At 40.3% G+C, this 20,028-nt stretch overlaps 1 protein-coding gene across 1 annotated transcript; it reads right to left on the reverse strand.

Moving 5' to 3' along the window:
• Positions 1-421: 421 nt before the first annotated feature.
• On the reverse strand, positions 422-8,921 carry zdhhc24 (zinc finger DHHC-type containing 24). Its single transcript, XM_034182012.1, has 3 exons — positions 8,363-8,921; positions 4,889-5,166; positions 422-1,793 (listed from the first exon to the last, which is right to left on the reverse strand). Exons 1-3 carry the CDS (start codon positions 8,665-8,667, stop codon positions 1,501-1,503), a joined length of 876 nt encoding a protein of 291 aa, XP_034037903.1. The 5' UTR covers positions 8,668-8,921; the 3' UTR covers positions 422-1,500.
• Between the last annotated feature and the right edge of the window lie 11,107 nt (positions 8,922-20,028).

Here is a 20,028-nt window from a genome sequence, read left to right on the forward strand (position 1 = left end):
ACAGCCTCTGATCCAGCAAAGTGGTCTTCCAGCCAAATACTATGGACCCATTAAAAAATAATTTAAAAAAACCCAGTTTATCATCCCCGTCCGCATCAATTTTTTTTTTAAATTTTGCAAAATTTCATTGAGGGCGGTACAGCTGGTCTTGAGTTGATGAGTGTACAATTGACAAAAGCAAACCCTTAAACATTTATTAAAACAATCTAATTTTCGCAAAGAAATTGTGGAGAGAAAAACAATAATTTTGTAAAAATAAAAACATTTACAAAAACAGTATTCTTGGCTGCAAACAACACTGGAGTAAGATGAGCAAAGGCACCAACAAGACAAGGAGTTATACATTTTCACTTCATTTCAAGGCCAGCAGACTGTAAAGTTACATCAGAATTTGTACATACAAATCAGAAAGAGAAGATGAACAGACACTGTAATAAATTTAATAATGGAGTAAACACATTTTGCACAATACAATTGTACTCTATAGTACTCGAATACATACTGATAGCATGGAACCTCTAATCTTCTAACAGAACGGAGATATTGGAACCATAGAACTGTTAAAGTGCAGTATGCTGACTGTTCAACTGAAATCCTATATTCACCATATCATACACCAGTTTATTAAAATTCACTCAACTGCAGGATGAAATTTCAGACATTCACACTGACTTTTCAGTTGGATTTCTGACATGGAAATGAAATCAAACAAAGCAGACATCTTTATGAATATCACCTCACTCCAAGTTCCCCACTTAGTGCAGCAAATTAGTCAATAGAGAAAGGCTGTTCAAACAACTGTAAGCAACAATTTTTAACATTTACTTCATAAAAAAAAAATCCCAACGATGATACTGATCAGCACCGCTCGAGCATATTCAACAGTATTAACCCTAACACCTGAATCAAACCTCTCTCAAACTTGAAACAACACAGTTCAGGGCACATTTGATATGAAGATATAAAAGGTAATGCTTCCATGAGGAATCAAACCCAACAGGTCTGATCTATAGTCTGCTGTATGACACAACAGACTCCCCAAATCAATTGTGGAGGTTGTAGGTTTATGCAGGTGAACCAACGTGGCTACTACGTTTAGATACACTGACATCTGTCCCGTCACTAGAGCCTCCCATCTACAATCAATAATTGTTCATTAAGTAATTTTCAGTGCTTGGCATTTCAAAATTCACTTTGCGTAATATTCTAAAATAAAAATAATAATTAAAAAAACCACCCTCACTAAGTATAGAAACTTTCAGGATAAAGTGGATGCGTTTTCATAGGAACATTCAAATTTTTTCTTTCAGTGCAGGATGTCACACTATAAAGACATCAGAAAATATTTAAACCTGATAGCAGATCAAATACAAACACATTAGTCTCACTTCCTAAGCCTTCTGAACAGAGGTGATCGTCCTTGTTGTCATTAACTCCACCTTTAACCCTCCACCACTGAATCAGAGCTGACTGGCCTGTTCACGTTCAGGCACTCTATTGTTACCGGGTGGGTTCCAGTGATCCTGTGACCTGGAAGTGGATACCATCTCCAGGTAGAGGTGATGGAATGAGTGGGCAGAGCCAGCAAAGGTACCAGTGACGGCCAAGAGTGTGATGCAGGTTCGCCATGACTCCTAGGTTGTAGGGTTGGCGCGATGAGTACCACTCCCTAGTTGACTGTCCCCTCAGGAGCAGGAATATATGGAAGAAAAAGAATGCAGACACCAGCAGGAAGCCCAGCACGCAAGCGTCAGCGATGAAAGCAAAGGCGAAGGCGCGTGCTGACACCTGGCCTAGTAAGAGAGGAGAGGCAACAGCTGTGATTAGATTTACACTCATGCTGAGAACAGCTCCTACACTGATTGCATCTCTATGATCCATCGCATACTGAATAGGAGAACCAACGGCCACCAGTGAAAACACCTAAAATGAAAACTTCAGCAATTAGGAAAACACAGCTTCTCAAATATCTGATAAAAAAAAAAAAAAAAAGTAATTTCAGAAGACTTTTCTCTTAAATCCCATTTATTGTTTTGTTCTTATAGGACATTTAGTAGGAATCCACTGATAAGTAGTCCTGCTGTGCCACTTATTTTATATTTGAGATTTTGGTTGGATGCTCTTAAATTAGAAATTTTACAGTCATTTTAACAGTAACATAAGGTTCACAAAAAGTCAAAAATCCTAAACAAAACTTTGGGTGTGAAACATTCAATTAAATCATTAAAAAAGGGAAAAGACAGTAAATCAATATATGGCACGTTTTTTCTCTAAATTTTTCGGGCACAGCCCTTTTTGTGCTAACAAGTACATATTACATTCACTGCCAGTGAGAGAATGTATTCCAAAAGGACATCCCAATGAAATGGATACACACACAAACATGTGCATACGCTTGCAAGATAAATCCCACAACATGGTGTTTCTCTATATCTGTAATTTATTTATTTATTTTTAATAGCTTTAAAAATAGAATTAAAACTCATGGGATTCCTACCTGTGACATGTTTCACCGGATATTCAATGTGGAAAAACCAATTAAAACTGATTTCAAATAGGATCAGCCTCCTGATCTCAGGAAAACCTACGATGCTTATTTCAGGTCAATCACCAATACACACCTCAGGGGGAAACAATCTATTGCCAGCGTACAGATGAAGAGAAGACCATTAACCCCCCCCCAATGAAATGTAACTAATCAGAACAAGTTATTTTTCTAAAAATCAGTTTAATTTTGGATGCTTACATTATTTTAATTTGCACATAGAAAAGTTATTTAGGGGAGGTGATGGTCTAGTGGTTAATGTGTTGGGCTCGAGACCAAAAGATCCTTGGTTCAAATCCCCGCCTGACGAGAAAATCACTAAGTTTAATCCCCTATTGCTCCCGGTGTGTAGTGGGCGCCTTGTATGGCAGCAGCCTGACATCGGGGTGAATGTGAGGCATTGATGTGTAAAGCGCTTTGAGCATCTGATGCAGATGGAAAAGTGCTATATCAATGCAGTCAATTTATTTCACAAAGACAAAAAACTACCAGGGTCAAAATTATTAGCTCATTGTTGTGCAATAATGTGCTTTAACTTTGTAATGATGGAAGCTTGTAAAATCAAAATTGAGGGTTATCTTCCAAAGTATAGTAAAGGTGCCCTGACACTTGCACGACTTTAATCCGCGCACTTGCACACACTTCATCGTGACGATCCCACGTAATTAATGCGTGATGGAGATTTTGAACATTTCAAAAAAAAATTTGAGCACTTGCACGAAGCTGCGCACAGTTTACTACGGTTTACAATGAGTTTAAGACGAGTTTACTCTTGTGCACGGCAGAGTGCGTGCAAGTACATGGATCAAAGTCGTGCAAGTGTCAGGGGGCCTTACGTCCTTTTGGCTGTTCCCTTGTTTTCACTGTGCATGTTGAATAGTGTAGCAGATAAATTAAACCATCCTGCAAATGGTGATAGAAGCAACAAATTCAGGAAAAATACTCCTTTGAAAAAAGGAGATTACTCTTTTGACATCGAGGACATTACTCTTTTGAAAAAAAAAAACGATTTTCCATTTGAATTTTCAATGGGCAATTGAAGAATTACACAGGGGGTCAAAATAAAAAAGATGCTCCAATCATATTGAAAACTACACCATATTATTTGTCTGAGCATAAAGATTCCAAAAAGGTATAGTTGACTATCTGTGACTGAATGTTATAGAGCTATGGGGTCAAAACTGCAAAAATGGTGACAAAGATCAATTTCAGTTTGTACAGCGGTCAAAAGTTAAAGTTCCTCCAATTTTGGCAAAACATGGTGCAATTTATTAGTTGAGCTAAGAGGATTAACAAATGGAATAGTTTTGACTGTGTTGAACATTTGGTCTGCAAAGTAAAAGTCAAACAATGTCAACGTCCATACCTGTAACATGATTAGACATGATGGATTGGACAAAGACAAAGAAGACAATCACTAAAGCCCTGGACAGAAATGGACCGTGAGGGTGCAGACCAAGAAAAACTCTTCTCCTACAGAAGAGACACCTTCAAACCAGACTGAAGTATGCTATGGACAACCTGGACAAAGATTACGCATACTGGAAGTGTGTCCTGTGATCAGATGAGATGAAACTAGAGCTGGATAGAGACATTGCTTATGTTTGGAGAAAGAAAGGTGAGGCATTTACCCCAAAGAACACTCCCCACGGTGAAGCACAGCATTGAGATTATTATGGTGTGAGGATGCCTCAGTGTGTCTGGAACTGGGAATCTCCTCAAGGTGGAAGGAATCATGAAGGAAAAAGGATATGTGAAGATTTTGAAAAAAGAAGAAAAAAAAAAAAAAAAGACCTCATGCAGTCAGCAGAAAATCTGGGTCTGGGTCATCGCTTTGTCTTCAAACATGACAACGACCCAAAACATACATCGCTCCTGGTGAAGAACTACCTCCAGCAGACCAAAGTGAACGTTACTGACTGGCCTGCACAAAGCCCTGACTAGAATCCCACTGAAAATCTGTGGGGTGAACTGAAGCCCAAAGTCCATGCCAGAAGACCATGAAATCTGGAAGAACTTCAGATATCACCAAAGAAGAATGGGCTGGGATTCCTCAGGAGTCATGTCTGAGAATTGTTGAAAACGACAACAAATGACTGTTAGTTTCTGTGAAATAAATGTGATTCTGTGTGCAAAGTAAAATGATGTAAGCATCCAAAATAAAACTAGGATGTTTAGAAATGCTGTGTTAAAAAGTCCTTGCTATGTGAAAAATTAACACTTGGGAAAATTTTGGCCTAATAATTTTCTTTCTTTACTTTTCTTTGTAAAGTTCCTAAAATACAACTGATATGAATACACTACACAAAAATGATAATAAGGATGGAAGAAACCAAATCCAACCTGAAACGAGCATGATCCAGGGAATGAGCAGCAGCAGCAGGCTGTGCATAGTGACGCCTTCTTTCAATATGACCATGAAGACTTCGACATTCATCAACACGGCGTACAGGAGCCCCGCCCACATGAACAGCAGGCAGCTCAGGAAGTAGCGGTAGTTACGGAAGCCCACGCACTGGCCAAAAAAGACGCAGTGGTGGTCCCGGCGCAGCACACACACCTTGCAGTCATAGCAGTGGGAGCAGCGTGGCGGAGTGTGTGTCTCACACGTATAACAGTATCTGTGGGAAACGTGAAGGAAAAAATATTACGTCTCAAACTGTTTGCCCCCCAAAAAATATCTCACAGATGATGTCAGCTGCAGTCTTTCTGAAATTTCTGTCAACCAAGAAATTTCAAAAGATGCGATCTGAGAAACCAGTTTAGCTCTTTCTCAGTTATTGGTTTATTGGTTCCCGTTCCTGGTCAGTGGCTGCAGGGTGCAGTTAACGGGTGCAATGCACTGACAGCAGACAGAAAACACAGACAGTTCCCACACTATGAACGCACACAATTCACAAGAAACAGACCTGTGTCCATCAATTCAACCCACTCTGATGACAATAACCACAGGATTACAAAGTCCACAATTTCAATCCCTTGCTGGGTCCAAATCTTTATATCTCTAAACTGAGGCACCGCAAACCTCAACTTTTAACTACTTCCAGGCAATTACATATATTAATTATTAACATTAAAAGCTGTTTGGGTCCAAATTGATTTAAGAAATTGCATATCACTCTGCCAGGAAATATAGCCAACAATCATTATCTCAGAGCAGTCAGAACTTTGACTAAAATGATGTTTGTAACTTCATTTGTTAGAATAGAATAGAGCCTTTATTTTCATTGTACACACACATACATACATTATATTTATAGAAACAACAAAATTTGTCCTCTGCATTTAACCCATCCTAATTACAATTAGACACAATTCAACCACTAGGAGCAGTGAGCAGTTACAATCTGGCGCCTGGGGCCCAACTCCAGATGTAAAGACGTTGCCTTGGTCAGGGGCCGAGAAAGGAGCAGACTCTAAATAAGCATGTTTTTGATTGTGGGAGGAAACCGGAGTGCCTGGGGGAACCCACGCAGACACAGGGAGAACACGCAAACTCCACACATGTACCATGTTGGAAGACAAAGCGATGACCCAGGTTATGTACTAACCATTGCGGAAACAATTAAAGAACGATGGAATTTGTGGTTGGGGATGATCCCAGAACTATTTTTGCCAGAACTGTACATTACTGCTAGGATAGGCTCCAGCCCCATTCCTGCTTTGGTTAATCACAAGCAATTGCCATGATAAGGATTTAAAGTATTTCCACAGTTCATCTGCCAAAACTAGGGCATCTTATGTGGACAATAGTTTCCGTCGGGCTGTGATGATGAATCTGTCTGAAAGGATGCAACAAGTCAGATTAAGACTTTTTATTTACTGTGTGTACTGGGGCCAAAAGGTCTGCTTCACATGATGCAAACATCATACCATCTGCCACACTTCAGCATTCTGCTCATGACGAAAATAAATCCCATTAATGATCTAACAAAACAAAAAGTATATTGAATTACACTGTTGACAACCCACCTATCCCTTAGATCCCAAATGTTGTCCCTCCCCACTACAAAATGTCCTGCAACCCACGAGCACACTCTGGGGTTCAAACACTCCGATATAGATCCCATACATCCTATGAGATTGATCGACTACATGTTTCAGGACCATAACTCTCAATCTGACTCCAGAAAAGGCAAAGAAATCACCAGGTGATTTCACTGATTAACGGCAAATAGAATGATTTCATCAATTTTAGCTCAGTATTTTTTTTTAGCTTGCACCAGAGTCAAACACAGCTTCTGTCCCATGGCTGTGAATTGACTGCTGCTGGAAGCATGACAGCCCACCCCCCCCTGCCCCAAACACACAAACAATGTAACTGAATTGGAGCCCTATGAAATGGGTCAATTTCATGAGCTAAAGATGGACATCACAGCATCAATGCTGCACAGGAGGCAACTGACAAATTACAAGATAAAAACGTAGGGTTACGACAAAGTGCATGAACGGTGACACTGAGTACTTTAAATAACAACGTGTGCCACACTAATAGCAATTCACGGTTTATGTATGGAACTGCATCAAAGGTTGTGTCTCAGAAAGAGGCAAAGCTCTGTGCAAGATTTTCTTAATTCCCCCCAACAAAGATGTTTTTTTAAATTTCTGGCACTTTTGTCCTCTATGTGACTGCATTTATTTTTAAGTTTCTAAAGTAAAAGTTTTATACGACACAATAACACAAGGGAGGCAGCACGGTGGCTTTGTAATTAACACTGCTGCCTTGCAGTGAGAAGGTCTCCGGTTCGCTTCCAACCTGGACCTTTCTGTGTGATTTTCACATGTTCTCCCTGTGGCTTCCTCCCACTTCCAAAGACATCCAGGTCAGGTGAAGTGGTGATTTTAAATTGACCGCAGAATGTATTTGTCTGTCAATATGTGTCGGCCCTGTGTCAGAATGGCGGCCTGTCAAGGGCGAACTCCACCTCTCAGTCAATGACCACTGTGATAGGCTCCAGGCTGTGAATTAAATGAATGAATAACACAAGGCTGAGTGTTATTAGTGGACTTACCAACAAATAAAAAAATAATTCATATTGATACTTTGAGGCTTAATACTGAAAAAAAAAAATGGAGGCTGGAGCTGCATTTTAGGTAAAATGCGTTAATCCCATTTTATTCTCAATTTTAAGACAGTTTACAATCAAAACAAAGACGCAGAAGAAAACTTATGGAAGCACATTGCATTCACAAAAAAAAAGAAAAAAAAAAGATCCCTATCTCCTAATTACAAGAAAGATTTCATATTTACGAGATCCTGATATCATAATTTCAAGATCAGGTGTCTGTTATTATTACTTTTTTATACCTTCTGTACAATGTGCTTCCGTACCTCCAGTCCCTCAAGACAAGTGTGAGCATTCCTGAGTCATACTCAATAATTGGCCGATTTGTAACAACAGACATTGCACTGTGATTGGATACAATGTGTGGATTTTCACCCAAGGTGTTCCTGGATGAATGAAATTCCTCCAGGGAGGTGGGGCATGGGGCACCCAGACTGACATGTGCCTGGTTGGGAGCGAGCCCCTCTTGGTGCCCCAGTGGTCGGCGGTGGGGCTGTGTGAGTGAAAGCTGGAAGTCTGGAGGGGGGCGAGACACATCTCATTTTGGTGAGACGCCCCATGGCCCTTTGTGTCTGATCAGTGTGCTATCATCAGCTAACCTTATCTGCTTCTTTACTGAGGGATTGGAAATAGGAAAGCAACACACTCACCCACATATATATATATATGTATATATATAAAACAAATTCGACACTTGATCTCTTTTCTCACAGATCAGGGGTCTAGCTCTTTTGAAAGGTGGTTTTATTACCTCCAGCCTTGGCCCACGCCTTCTCCTCCCAGGAAAACCCCCTTGATGCTGGAGTTGGTTCTGAGGAAGAGGACGGCGTTCCAGCAGATGTTGACCAGCAGGAAGTACTGGACCAGCAGGTGGACCAGTTTCCACCAGCTGAACCAGTCGGTCTGCTTCTGGTGCGCCTCCAGCGAAGCCTCGACCACGACCAGGTAGCTCACCTCCCCCGTGATGGAGAAGACCAGGACGGCGTTCAGGACCACGGGGAGATGTCTGCACACCCTGTCCACCCTACAAAACATTTCAGTGGCAAAACTCGTCATGTTTCAGTCCGTCCAGCGGTCAAAAGGCGGCGGAAGGACCGATTTGACTGACGTACTGCCCTAGCCTTAGCCTAGCTAGCCAAATAACAGCAACCTTCAGCTGTTTTTGTTTAAATGATAGACGTGACACTCGTAACACACAGAAGAACTTCCGAACCACAGATAGACGTTATCAACAAATGAATGTAGCTGAAAGTTTTAAAATGATATGCGCGTCGTGGTTTTCTCCAACATTGATTTCTGACAGCATGAATGGCGCTTCTGCTGCGTCACATGAAAATACATCCGTGTTGAAAGAGGCGCTACACTTTGTTTCCACGGTCACACCCGATATAAAACTGTATGGAAAAATTAAAACTAGAAGCACTCAGAGAAACCTCCGCCAAGGTCATGGGGTCACTGACGCCATAACATCTACACGCCGTGGAATCACTGAACCTAAAAAGTCTAACAATGAAGTTTGCTCAATAGTAAAAAAAAAAGTTTCATCTGCTGTGACTGGATAGCATGTATCCTTAGCACTTGGCGTCACAGTTTATTGCAACTTGCACCTTTCCCAGAAGCTACTGTCGCCTGAGCGCAGATATTGATATTGCATGTGTTTATAGACAAAAACAAGAGACAAAATTAAATTTATTATTCAACTAAACTGCAAATATATTATTTTTTTTAACATTAATGAAACACTTCTCTAAACAAGGCCATAGGGTCACTGACCCTAAAGAGATTCCTTCCTTGGCACAGTGATCTATTTCTTTTTGTCTCTTTCTTTAAAATTGTATATAATAATCATACGATTATTAATATATAAACAAAAATAAATTTAAGAAATATTACAATTTGAAAACAAATGCACCCAAATGTGATGACAGCTGCAAGTGCTTAATGCTAACTTTTAACATTGAAAATGCCATAGACACGCTAACGCGTTAGCATCGGGATCCGGATCGTGATCCGGATCACCACTAAAATTTAATCACTTGTTCCTCTTGTCATTTCCAACCACTCCACAAAATTTCATCAAAATCCATTCAAAACTTTTTGAGTTATCCTGCTGACAGACAAACAAACAAACGCGACCGAAAACGTAATATACATGGGAAACATTACCTCCGCCAAGGAAATCAACAAATCAACATAATGTATAAACAGACAACATTTTTTTAATTAAATATCACCACAGTCAGCTGTGTGGGATGGAAGCTGACAAAAGTCCTCGTCAAAGTTTTGAGAGGTAAATTTATTGTTCAGTCCCATGTATAGTAAAACTCACCTAAATCGTCATCATATAAACCGGATATTCGCAGTCACTGGACAAAAAAAAGTCCCAGTATTTTTGTATTGTTTTCCAATGAACACCGTATATATGGGATTTTGTTTACGCAGTTTGCTCTGTTTAAGCCTGATCCCATCAAATCTCAGAAGCTAAGCAGTGCAGGATCTGGTTGTACTTGGATGGGAGACCTCTTCAGAACACCAATTTTGCCCTAAAATTCAGGGAAAAAGTGGTTTCACGGCACCTTGTGGACCACCTTATTGGGAATAATCTTTTTGAGCCACTGCAGTCTGCCTTTAGAAGATATCACTCCACAGAGACAGCTCTCACTAAAGTGGTGAATGATCTTCTATTTGCAATGTACTCGGACACCACTACAGTTCTTGTGCTGTTTGATCTCAGTGCTGCTTCTGATAATGGATCATCATATTCTACTCAATAGGCTGGAGAATCATTTTGGGATTACTGGAAGTGCCCTTGCGTGGTTGACGTCATACCTATCCAGTCGTTCTCACAGTGTTTTGTACAGTAACACTACCTCCAGCCTTAGTGACATGAAATTTGGGGTTCCACAGGGATCTGTCTTAGGCCCCCTGCTTTTTATATAGCACCCCTTGGGCATATACTGTGGCATTTTGGGATTGCCTTTCATTGCTATGCTGATGATACTCAATTGTACATGTCGATGGTAATTTCATCCACATAAAATCTTTTGAAGATTGCCTTGTATCAGTGAGAAGCTGGATGTCTAGTAACTTCCGACTTTTAAACTCTAATAAGACTGAAATGTTGGAGCAGCAAGACATCGGCATATGACCAGCTAGTGCTTAGCCTCGTTTTTGTGTGTCATACATCATATGGACAAAGTGAGGAACCTTGGTGTAATTTTTGATCCTACGTTGTCCTTTGGCCTCCACATTACAGATATTGCGAGGACTGCTTTCTTCCACCTGCGAAATATAGCAAAGATTTGTCCCATCCTCCCTATGACTGATGCCGAGACCCAAATGCATGCATTTGTCTCTTCTAGATTAGACTACTGCAATATTCTATTTTCTGGGTTACTACAGTAGAGCACTAGGGGTTTCCAGTTGGTTCAAAATGCTGCTGCCAGACTTTTGACATGAAGCAGAAAGTTTGACCACATTACACCCATTTTGGTGTCTCTGGTTTCCTGTCTCTGTGAGATCAGATTTTAAGGTTCTATTACTAGCCTATGAAATTGTTCACTGACTGGCACCTCACGACCTAGCTGATCTAATTAAGCCCTACGTACTGGCCCGGGCTTTGCGTTAGCAGGATGCAGGATTACTTTGTCACTAGGGTGAACAAAAAGTCTGTGGGTCACAGAGCTTTTTCTTATCAAGCCCGTTCTATGGAATGATCTCTCTGCATCAATAATGCAGTCACATTCTGTTGAGACTTTCAAGTCCAGACTTAAGACACACTTGTTTTGTGTCATATGGCTAGAATACTGGCATATTGTGTTACATTACTTTTTATTTATTTATTTTACTTTTTTTACATTTATTGAGCTTTTTAAATCTTTTAATTAATTTTATTTTGTTTTATGAATTGTTTTGTGTGAAGCGCCTTGAGGCGACTCTGTTGTGATTTGGCGCTCTATAAAACTGGAACCAAAATGGCGCCATGTTCTGAGTTGACGCCACTCTCTCAGTTAAGGCACTCTGCGGGCATTGTGCCCCCGCTCGTGTTTGTCAGTGTGCGTTAACACGCAATAAAGGAGCCACGCTGTTGCTGTGCTCGAACAGTCTGCAGTTTAGAGGTGGGCGGATCGATCCTAATATCGATACCAACGCTGGTATTGATATTGAACGATCCTTGTGTAAAAAGGTTGATACCCAAGCTTTTTTCTCTCCCGCACACACTGACTGCGGTGCACGCAGATTCATCAAAGTCTACTCTGTGTCTGTAAGAGCAGCGCTGCACTGTCACACAACACAGAGCAGCGCACCCTTGTATTGTGGTTTGTCAGCCCTCTACCTCAAGAGATTTTGTTTTAAGTTGTGTTGAGTGATATTTTTTAAACAAAAATGTTGATTGTACTTTGTTGTCACGTACAATGTTTGGTGAAATTCTATCCTTGGTCTTTTGAATCCTTTGGATCTATAAAGCTTAAATATGAAAAAGTATCGGTATCGATATCGGCGATACTGGGCCTGTATTTACTTGGTATTGGATCAATACCAAAATTCCCAGTACCACCCACCTCTACTGCAGTTGTCCTGTGCTTTTAATATGTAACACGCCTGCCAAGAACCCTCATCCAGACGGCTGCAGTACCTTCTTGTGGTGAGGTTGCAGATTCATGCTGTCCCTGATCCAAATTTTGTTTTTCTTCACACTATCACTTCTTTTGTGAACTCACAAAACTCAACTCAAACTTTATTTCTAGAGCACATTTAAAGTGCCTTGATAGAGTGGCGACATGAGTTGAAAAAAATCAGTCACGTGACTCACAGGGCCATCTTGGGTTCAAAATAGTATATGGAGTTAAATCCAGCTATTTTATTTATTTATTTGCTGAAAATGCTGGGATGCTGTGCATTGGGAGGCACAAATAGACACAACAAGGGCTTCAAGATGTACAGATTCCCTTCAGATCTTAACAGAAGAAAAATTTGGTAAAATAAAGTTAGCTTTGTGGGATGGAAGCCAACATCATCGTCAAAGTTTTGCAAGGTAAATTTATTGTTCACCCCCATGTACAGTAAAACTCACCTAAACCGTTGTCGTATAAACCAGATGTTCGCAGTCACTGGACAAAAATAGTCCCAAAATTTTTGTATTGTTTTCCATGTAATAAACATCGTATATAACAGATTTTGTACAGCGGATTTTTCCCTCTCATCGGATAAAATATCCCGTTCAGTCGCAATGTACTTCCATTAAACCCCTCGCATGTGGGGCCTGAGACATTTCCATGATTAAAAGCCCGACTGTTTATTTTCTTCACATCATGCTCAGACTCGGAGCTGCAGCCTGATGTGCACCTGTTAAATCAGACACAGCAAAAGGCTGTAATTTGACACTTTGCTGCTTTCTATCCTTCATCTCTCATCATATTTTATTAGATTTGTTGCAGTGCGCACACAGATAACACCAATTTGAGGAAAGTGGGACCGGAGTCATTTCTGTGATTAAAAGTCTGACCGTTTATTTTTTTAAAACCGTGTTCAGACTGGAACCTGAAGCCTGATGTGCACCTGTTAAATCAGACACAAAAGGCTGAGATTTGACACTTTTATGCTTTAACTCCTTTGTCTCCCATCATATTATATAGCACGCACGCTGATAAATGGATCAGAAAAGTCCGCATCACATTTACAGCACGAAGTTACCTTTGTTTTGGAGGTGATGATTGTAGAAAGAAAAACTTGTTGAGAGTCAAATTAGTCCACAATAAAGCATAATCCGGAGACGGAGAACTTTTAAACTGTCATGGAGTTACAGAGCTGCAGCTGCATATAAATCAGGCTTTAAATTAATTCAATAAATGATCATGAATTTTAAATTTATGTAAATTTTCATAGCTTAACTGTTTTTATATTTATTTTGTTAGCACCTGTACCTGGATGTGTTGCTGTAAGTGGTTAAATGATTTTAAAAAATGTTGAAAACATTAAAGGTTCATTCAGTAGCTCAGCGCAGTTGAACCCAAAATGGCGCCATGTTCTGAGTTGACGCCACTCTCCAATCAAGGTACTCTATTTAAAACCACAGCAGTCAACTAAAGTGCTGTACAGAAGTGGGCACCAGGTTACACCCAATAATAAGTAAATACAAAAATAGATTAAAAATAATAATTATAATAATAAAACATAGAGCTTGCATTTGCTCATTTATGAAACACCAGGGAGAAGAAGTGTTTTTTAGAGAGGATTTAAAAGTCTTTATGTTCTGGGACAATCTAATATAAAGGGGGAGTCTGTTCCAAAGGCAGCCGCCTCAAAGGCCCTGTTACCGCTAGACTTTAGTCTAGTTTTTGGCACCTTCAACAACAGATGGTCAGAAGACCTTAAAGCTCTGGTTGGGGTGTAGTGAAGCAGGAGCTCTGAGAGGTACATAGGGGCCAGACCCTTAAGGGCTTTAAAAACAGTTAAGAGAAGTTTATAATCAATGCAATATCGGACGGGGAGCCAGTGGAGAGAGGCCAAGACTGGCGTGATATGGTCACGCTTTTTCTTGCCTGAGAGACGACAAGCAGCAGCATTCTGAATGAGCTGAAGGTGGTTGAGAGGACTGGTCCAAGCCAAGTACAGGGAGTTACAATAATCTAGCCTACTTGTAATGAAGGTATGGATAACCTTTTCAAGGTCCATCCTAGAAAAACAGGTCTTGGTCTTGGCTAAAAGACGGAGTTGGAAAAAGCTTGTTTTAACATCAGCACTGATGTGCGTATCAAATTTAAAATGGCTGTCAAAAATCATCCCAAGGTTCCTCACACTGGACTGAATGCTAGAACTCAGGGAGCTCAGGATATCAGCAGAGCAAGCTGTGGAAGTGTTTCCTCCAAACAGGATCTCTGTTTTGGATTAAGATTTAGAAAATTCAATCAAATAATGGCTACATTGAGTCATTACCTATCGACCTTAGTGGCAAGTAAATCTGGACATCATCTGCAAAGCAACAAAAAGGAATTTGATGTTTTCAAAAACACCAAGTGGCAAGATATACAAAAGAAAAAGAATAGGGCCTAGGATGGAGCCTTGAGGGACTCCACAGGTCATTGGGGCCACATCTGAAGAAAAGTGACTCAACTGTACAGAAAAGCTCTGCTCTGTATTAATACCTCCTCGCCTTTTCTTGTGATAAACAATGTGTATGATCATCCATTTCCTAATAATGAGGGTTCTTAAACTTCTTAGCCTGCCTGTGTACAGGGGAGCAACCACTGATTCATCTTCTTTTTTCTTCATTCTTCTCATCATACTGCAAAATGCAAAAGGCGGAGTAAATACAACCCTTTCGGGGTGCTGTATCAACATGGTGGCCTCCATGAGGTGCCCGATCCTAGTATTTTATCCATTCCAGGTTTATGAAAACACACTGATCCACTGTTGCAGGTATGCATGGATGAACAGGTGGTTATGAACAATATATTCCATGCACACTAATAAACACATCTAAATCCTACTTGCTGTAGCTGAAGTAATAAACAAGCAAAGTGTCTTTTTGGGCCTTCTTCCAAATGTCAGATGTTGTCAGATGAAATTAACTGGACTAAGATGCAGTAAATTTCCACATATTTATTGACAGACCTATGGAAAATGTAAGACCACTCATGGACCTGTGTGGTCCTGTAACATCTCTCACCACCGTTGACACTCCTACAGTCTGTGAGGATTGGCAGGGTGTCCCTCCCCCAGCGCAGAGACCATAATCCCAGTTAATCTTCACATCAAGTGAAATCCTGCTGTCATGGCTGCAGTGAAGGACAGTTTACGCTCTCTGGGATATTTGGCCGGCACAAACACTTTCACAAAACAAAGAGAACACAGCCAAAAAAAATAGGTAGGAATGCAGTTACGTATTGTATGAAATTGGTTCAGTTTAAAAGTTCTACAAAATGTATCTATTGGCAAATTTTTAAATTACTTATGGTTTATTACACTATGTATCAAATTTTTATTTTTGTTTTGTTCCTGGGTACACAGTGTGTTTTCCTAACCTGTTATGTCTTAAATAAATAGAAAATAGCTGTTATTCCACAGAAACTTTGCTTCTGCGATCAGGACAATATTTTGAAATTTGTCTGTTTTCAAGAATATTCTCGATTCGCCTTCACTACTACTGAGTAGTCTTCTAGAATATTCTTTAACTGCTAGAACTGTCCAGAATTTTCCAGAATTATCTAGAAATTTCAAGAAACTTTTAGAACTTTTTAGAATGTAAAAAAAAAAATAATAAAATCAAAGTTTGTGCTGAATGTAGTCATTTTTCCAGACTTTAGACATAAGCAGTTGAAATATAACACTTAAAAGCCAGGAACAAAAATTGTGTTACATAGTGTTATTGGAGGACAGGTTTTGTTTAAGACAGCTGTAACAAAACCCATCACATCTTGAGCAAGTGTGAAAATCCAAAAAGTGAATGTCATCTCACTGCTTGACCGTGGTCATTTTATTACACTGATACTTTTCCTTAGTGACTACAGACTGACAGCGTTAGAAGATGATGTCTCCAAACTCCACAAGAACCAGAATCCTGACACGTGAGTGCACAGAAAACAAGCAGAATCAGGTGGGACACTGGCCACCTCAGAGTGAGGACTGCTAAATGTTCATTTACACTAAGAGCAGAGCATTTCTGAAGTTTGTAGTTTCAGCTTTGAAAGTAATGTCTTTAAATTGACTTACAGGCAAAAGATTTAATACAGTATGAACTGATGCCCTAAGATGAATACAGCTACACGTAATGAGTAAAGGGCCAAGCAGCACACCCTAGAGGTTAAATGATTTCTTTTTCCCATATGCTTCCTCACAAAAGTGTCACAAGCTCACGTACCAAGTTTGGTGTTGACACATGAATGTGTTGTTGAGATATGACCTCACCTCCTATTGGGGGCTTTGCCACTGATGCACTCAAGTGTGACGAACAAAAAGTTTTGGGGAAGGGGAAAAAACAGCCATAGATAGAACTGAGACTCAGATTTAAGATATTTGTGCCAAATTTAGCAAATATTGAACAAAACTCAAGTGATTCTAAAGAACACAACAGAACCTGAATACTATCCAGAAGCTGAATGCATATTCATTCAGTCATTCATAGCAGACCAAGCAGCTCATCCCACACTTCCCTACCTTCAGCCAAGCCATCTACTCCTCCTTGGGGGGGGTTCCAGGTGTTCCAAAGCCAACTGAGAGATATAATCCCTCCATGCCCTGGGTCTTCCCCGGGGCCTCCTCCCACTTGGATGTGTCTGGAAGAATCTAGGGAGATGACCAGAGGGACATCCTCATGAGATGCCTGAAGCACCTCAACTGGCTCCTCTGAAAGCGAAGAAGCATCGGCTCTACTCCAGGTCCCTCCTGGATAGTCAATCTTCTCACCATGCCCCTGAGTGTAAACCCAGGTACTTGATGGCGTAATCTTAATTCCACCTCTTGTATCTCTTTCATTCCTTACCTTAGGGCCCTGTCCCACTGGCGTTTAGGAGGATTTGCGTATGGATTGCACACAAAATTGGCTCATATTCGCTTAACATCCTCAATATGCGTGAAACATGCTTGTATGAGTCGGCTGACACCCGCACACGTCCGCAATTATCCGCAGAGGCACGTTTTTCCATTACCAGGATTTTTGAGCTGCACAAAATTTTGGCTGCGGATGACATCTGCCTTACATACTCAATACATACACAATACATACTCAATCTATGCGCCGTATATTTGCCGTCATCTGCTGATATCCACAACTGACAGGGATTTGCGGCTTGCCAGCGCACTGGGACAGTGTGTAAAATGGATATTTTGAGTGCCCATCATGTCCACATCACGAACTAAAATAAGTTGTAGCGACTGCATACAGATTGGCCACAAATAAAGCGTTTTTATTACGTCTGCTTTGCATCTGATTTGCGGCGGATGCAAATCAGATGCACTGTGTTCACAGCTGGACGCCGTTCTTTGTTCTACCGGCTGCCACGCGCTCTGCGCTGGATGCTGCGTATATAAAATAATTATTTCATGGCGGATTAAACATTTTATTCTGCAAATTGGCTGTTGAAAACGGCTCTAATCACCTCCTGAATCAGAGGAAGCTGCAGCAGCAGAAAGCATTTTGAGCCGTCTAAAAAGGTAATTATTTGACCGGTTTACATTGTCAAGGCTTGACAAAACAGTTGCGTGTTTTTTCCTTCTTCTCTGCAGCTGTTACAGTATTTATTCCTGTGTTTATAACAGATTTAACTTCTTGTTATAATCGTTCAGACGAGCTGCGCTCTGATGCGATCCGCTGACGTCACCACTCGCCCTGTTCACTGCTTGTTTACTCCAATCACCTTGTCCAAGTCCAGCAAATGCTCCAGAGGCTGTATTGTTGGTGTGAATAGTGATGCCAATGGCCCAAGTGCACTTCATTTATGACCACAATGCAGATGCCGTGCAACACATGCAGGATGCATCATAATACACCCGTAATACTGCCGTGATAATTGCAATGCGTCGGATCCGTTTCCTCACTACATGCGTTATACAACCGTGATTGTTCATCATATATTCGCTATATATTATTAATATATCCGTAATTCATACTGGAACATTTGTCATTTTTGTTGCGGACGACAACAAACGCCCGTAATTTGTATACTCAATTCATGCGCAATTAATCCTCTCCCCAGTGGGACAGGGCCCTTATATTCAAATATGATGCTAGAGATGGAGACTTGAAACTTCATGAAAATAATGACAGTCCCCCTGAAGTGAAACAATTTTCACAACTTTTTACAGTACAGCTATAGTACTTGCATAAACCACATGATGGCATTAGACAAATGATCATCCACAAAGGCTAATAAGCATTTGTAAAGTTGATCTGACACATTCCATTTTATGTCCATAATATTGTCAAAGTGACACCCAGCTATTTTTGGATATACAGTAGTGTTCAGAATAATAGTAGTGCTATGTGACTAAAAAGATTAATCCAGGTTTTGAGTATATTTCTTATTGTTACATGGGAAACAAGGTACCAGTAGATTCAGTAGATTCTCACAAATCCAACAAGACCAGGCTATGAAATTGGGCTATTAGTAAAAAAAAAAAGTAGAAAAGGGGGTGTTCACAATAATAGTAGTGTGGCATTCAATCAGTGAGTTCATCAGTTCTGTGGAACAAACAAGTGTGAATCAGGTGTCCCCTATTTAAGGATGAAGCCAGCACATGTTGAACATGCTTTTCTCTTTGAAAGCCTGAGGAAAATGGGACGTTCAAGACATTGTTCAGAAGAACAGCGTAGTTTGATTAAAAAGTTGATTGGAGAGGGGAAAACTTATACGCAGGTACAAAAAATTATAGGCTGTTCATCTACAATGATCTCCAATGCTTTAAAATGGACAAAAAAACCAGAGATGCGTGGAAGAAAACGGAAAACAACCATCAAAATGGATAGAAGAATAACCAGAATGGCAAAGGCTCACCCATTGATCAGCTCCAGGATGATCAAAGACAGTCTGGAGTTACCTGTAAGTGCTGTGACAGAAGACGCCTGTGTGAAGCTAATTTATTTGCAAGAATCCCCCGCAAAGTCCCTCTGTTAAATAAAAGACGTGCAGAAGGTTACAATTTGCCAAAGAACACATCAACTGGCCTAGAGAGAAATGGAGGAATATTTTGTGGACTGATGAGAGTAAAAATTTTTTTTTTTGGGTCCAAGCGCCGCAGACAGTTTGAGATGACCCCCAAACTCTGAATTCAAGCCACAGTTCACAGTGAAGACAGTGAAGCATGGTGGTGCAAGCATCATGATATGGGCATGTTTCTCCTACTATGGTGTTGGGCCTATATATCGCATACCAGGTATCATGGATCAGTTTGGATATGTCAAAATACTTGACTTATGCTGAAGAGGACATTCCCTTGAAATGGGCGTTTCAACAAGACAATGACCCCCAAGCACACTAGTAAACGAGCAAAATCTTGGTTCCAAACCAACAAAATTAATGCCTCGCAGATGTGAAGAAATCATGAAAAACTGTGGTTATACAACTAAATACTAGATTAGTGATTCACAGGATTGCTAAAAAAGCAGTTTGAACATAATAGTTTTGAGTTTGTAGCGTCAACAGCAGATGCTACTATTATTGTGAACACCCCCTTTTCTACTTTTTTTTTTACTATTAGCCCAATTTCATAGCCTTAAGAGTGTGCATATCATGAATGCTTGGTCTTGTTGGATTTGTGAGAATCTACTGGTACCTTGTTTTCCATGTAACAATAACAAATATACTCAAAGCCTGGATTAATCTTTTAGTCACACAGCACTACTATTATTCTGAACACTACTGTAACAGGCATCAGGCCAGGATTAAAACTGTGACAGAGATGAACGGTTCTAATATCGCC

This window comes from Thalassophryne amazonica, chromosome 11 (assembly GCF_902500255.1).
Source record: "Thalassophryne amazonica chromosome 11, fThaAma1.1, whole genome shotgun sequence".
Taxonomy (NCBI): domain Eukaryota; kingdom Metazoa; phylum Chordata; class Actinopteri; order Batrachoidiformes; family Batrachoididae; genus Thalassophryne; species Thalassophryne amazonica.

What these genes read in the sequence shown, in the direction of transcription:
- zdhhc24 (XM_034182012.1), bottom strand. Translation starts at nt 8,667, where the DNA reads ATGACGAGTTTTGCCACTGAAATGTTTTGTAGGGTGGACAGGGTGTGC. An exon ending in GGCGTGGGCCAAGGCTGGAG is followed by an intron (nt 5,167 to 8,362) that starts GTAATAAAACCA and finishes CGTTTCCCACAG; the next exon opens with ATACTGTTATACGTGTGAGA. An exon ending in CTGGATCATGCTCGTTTCAG is followed by an intron (nt 1,794 to 4,888) that starts GTTGGATTTGGT and finishes CTCTCTTACTAG; the next exon opens with GCCAGGTGTCAGCACGCGCC.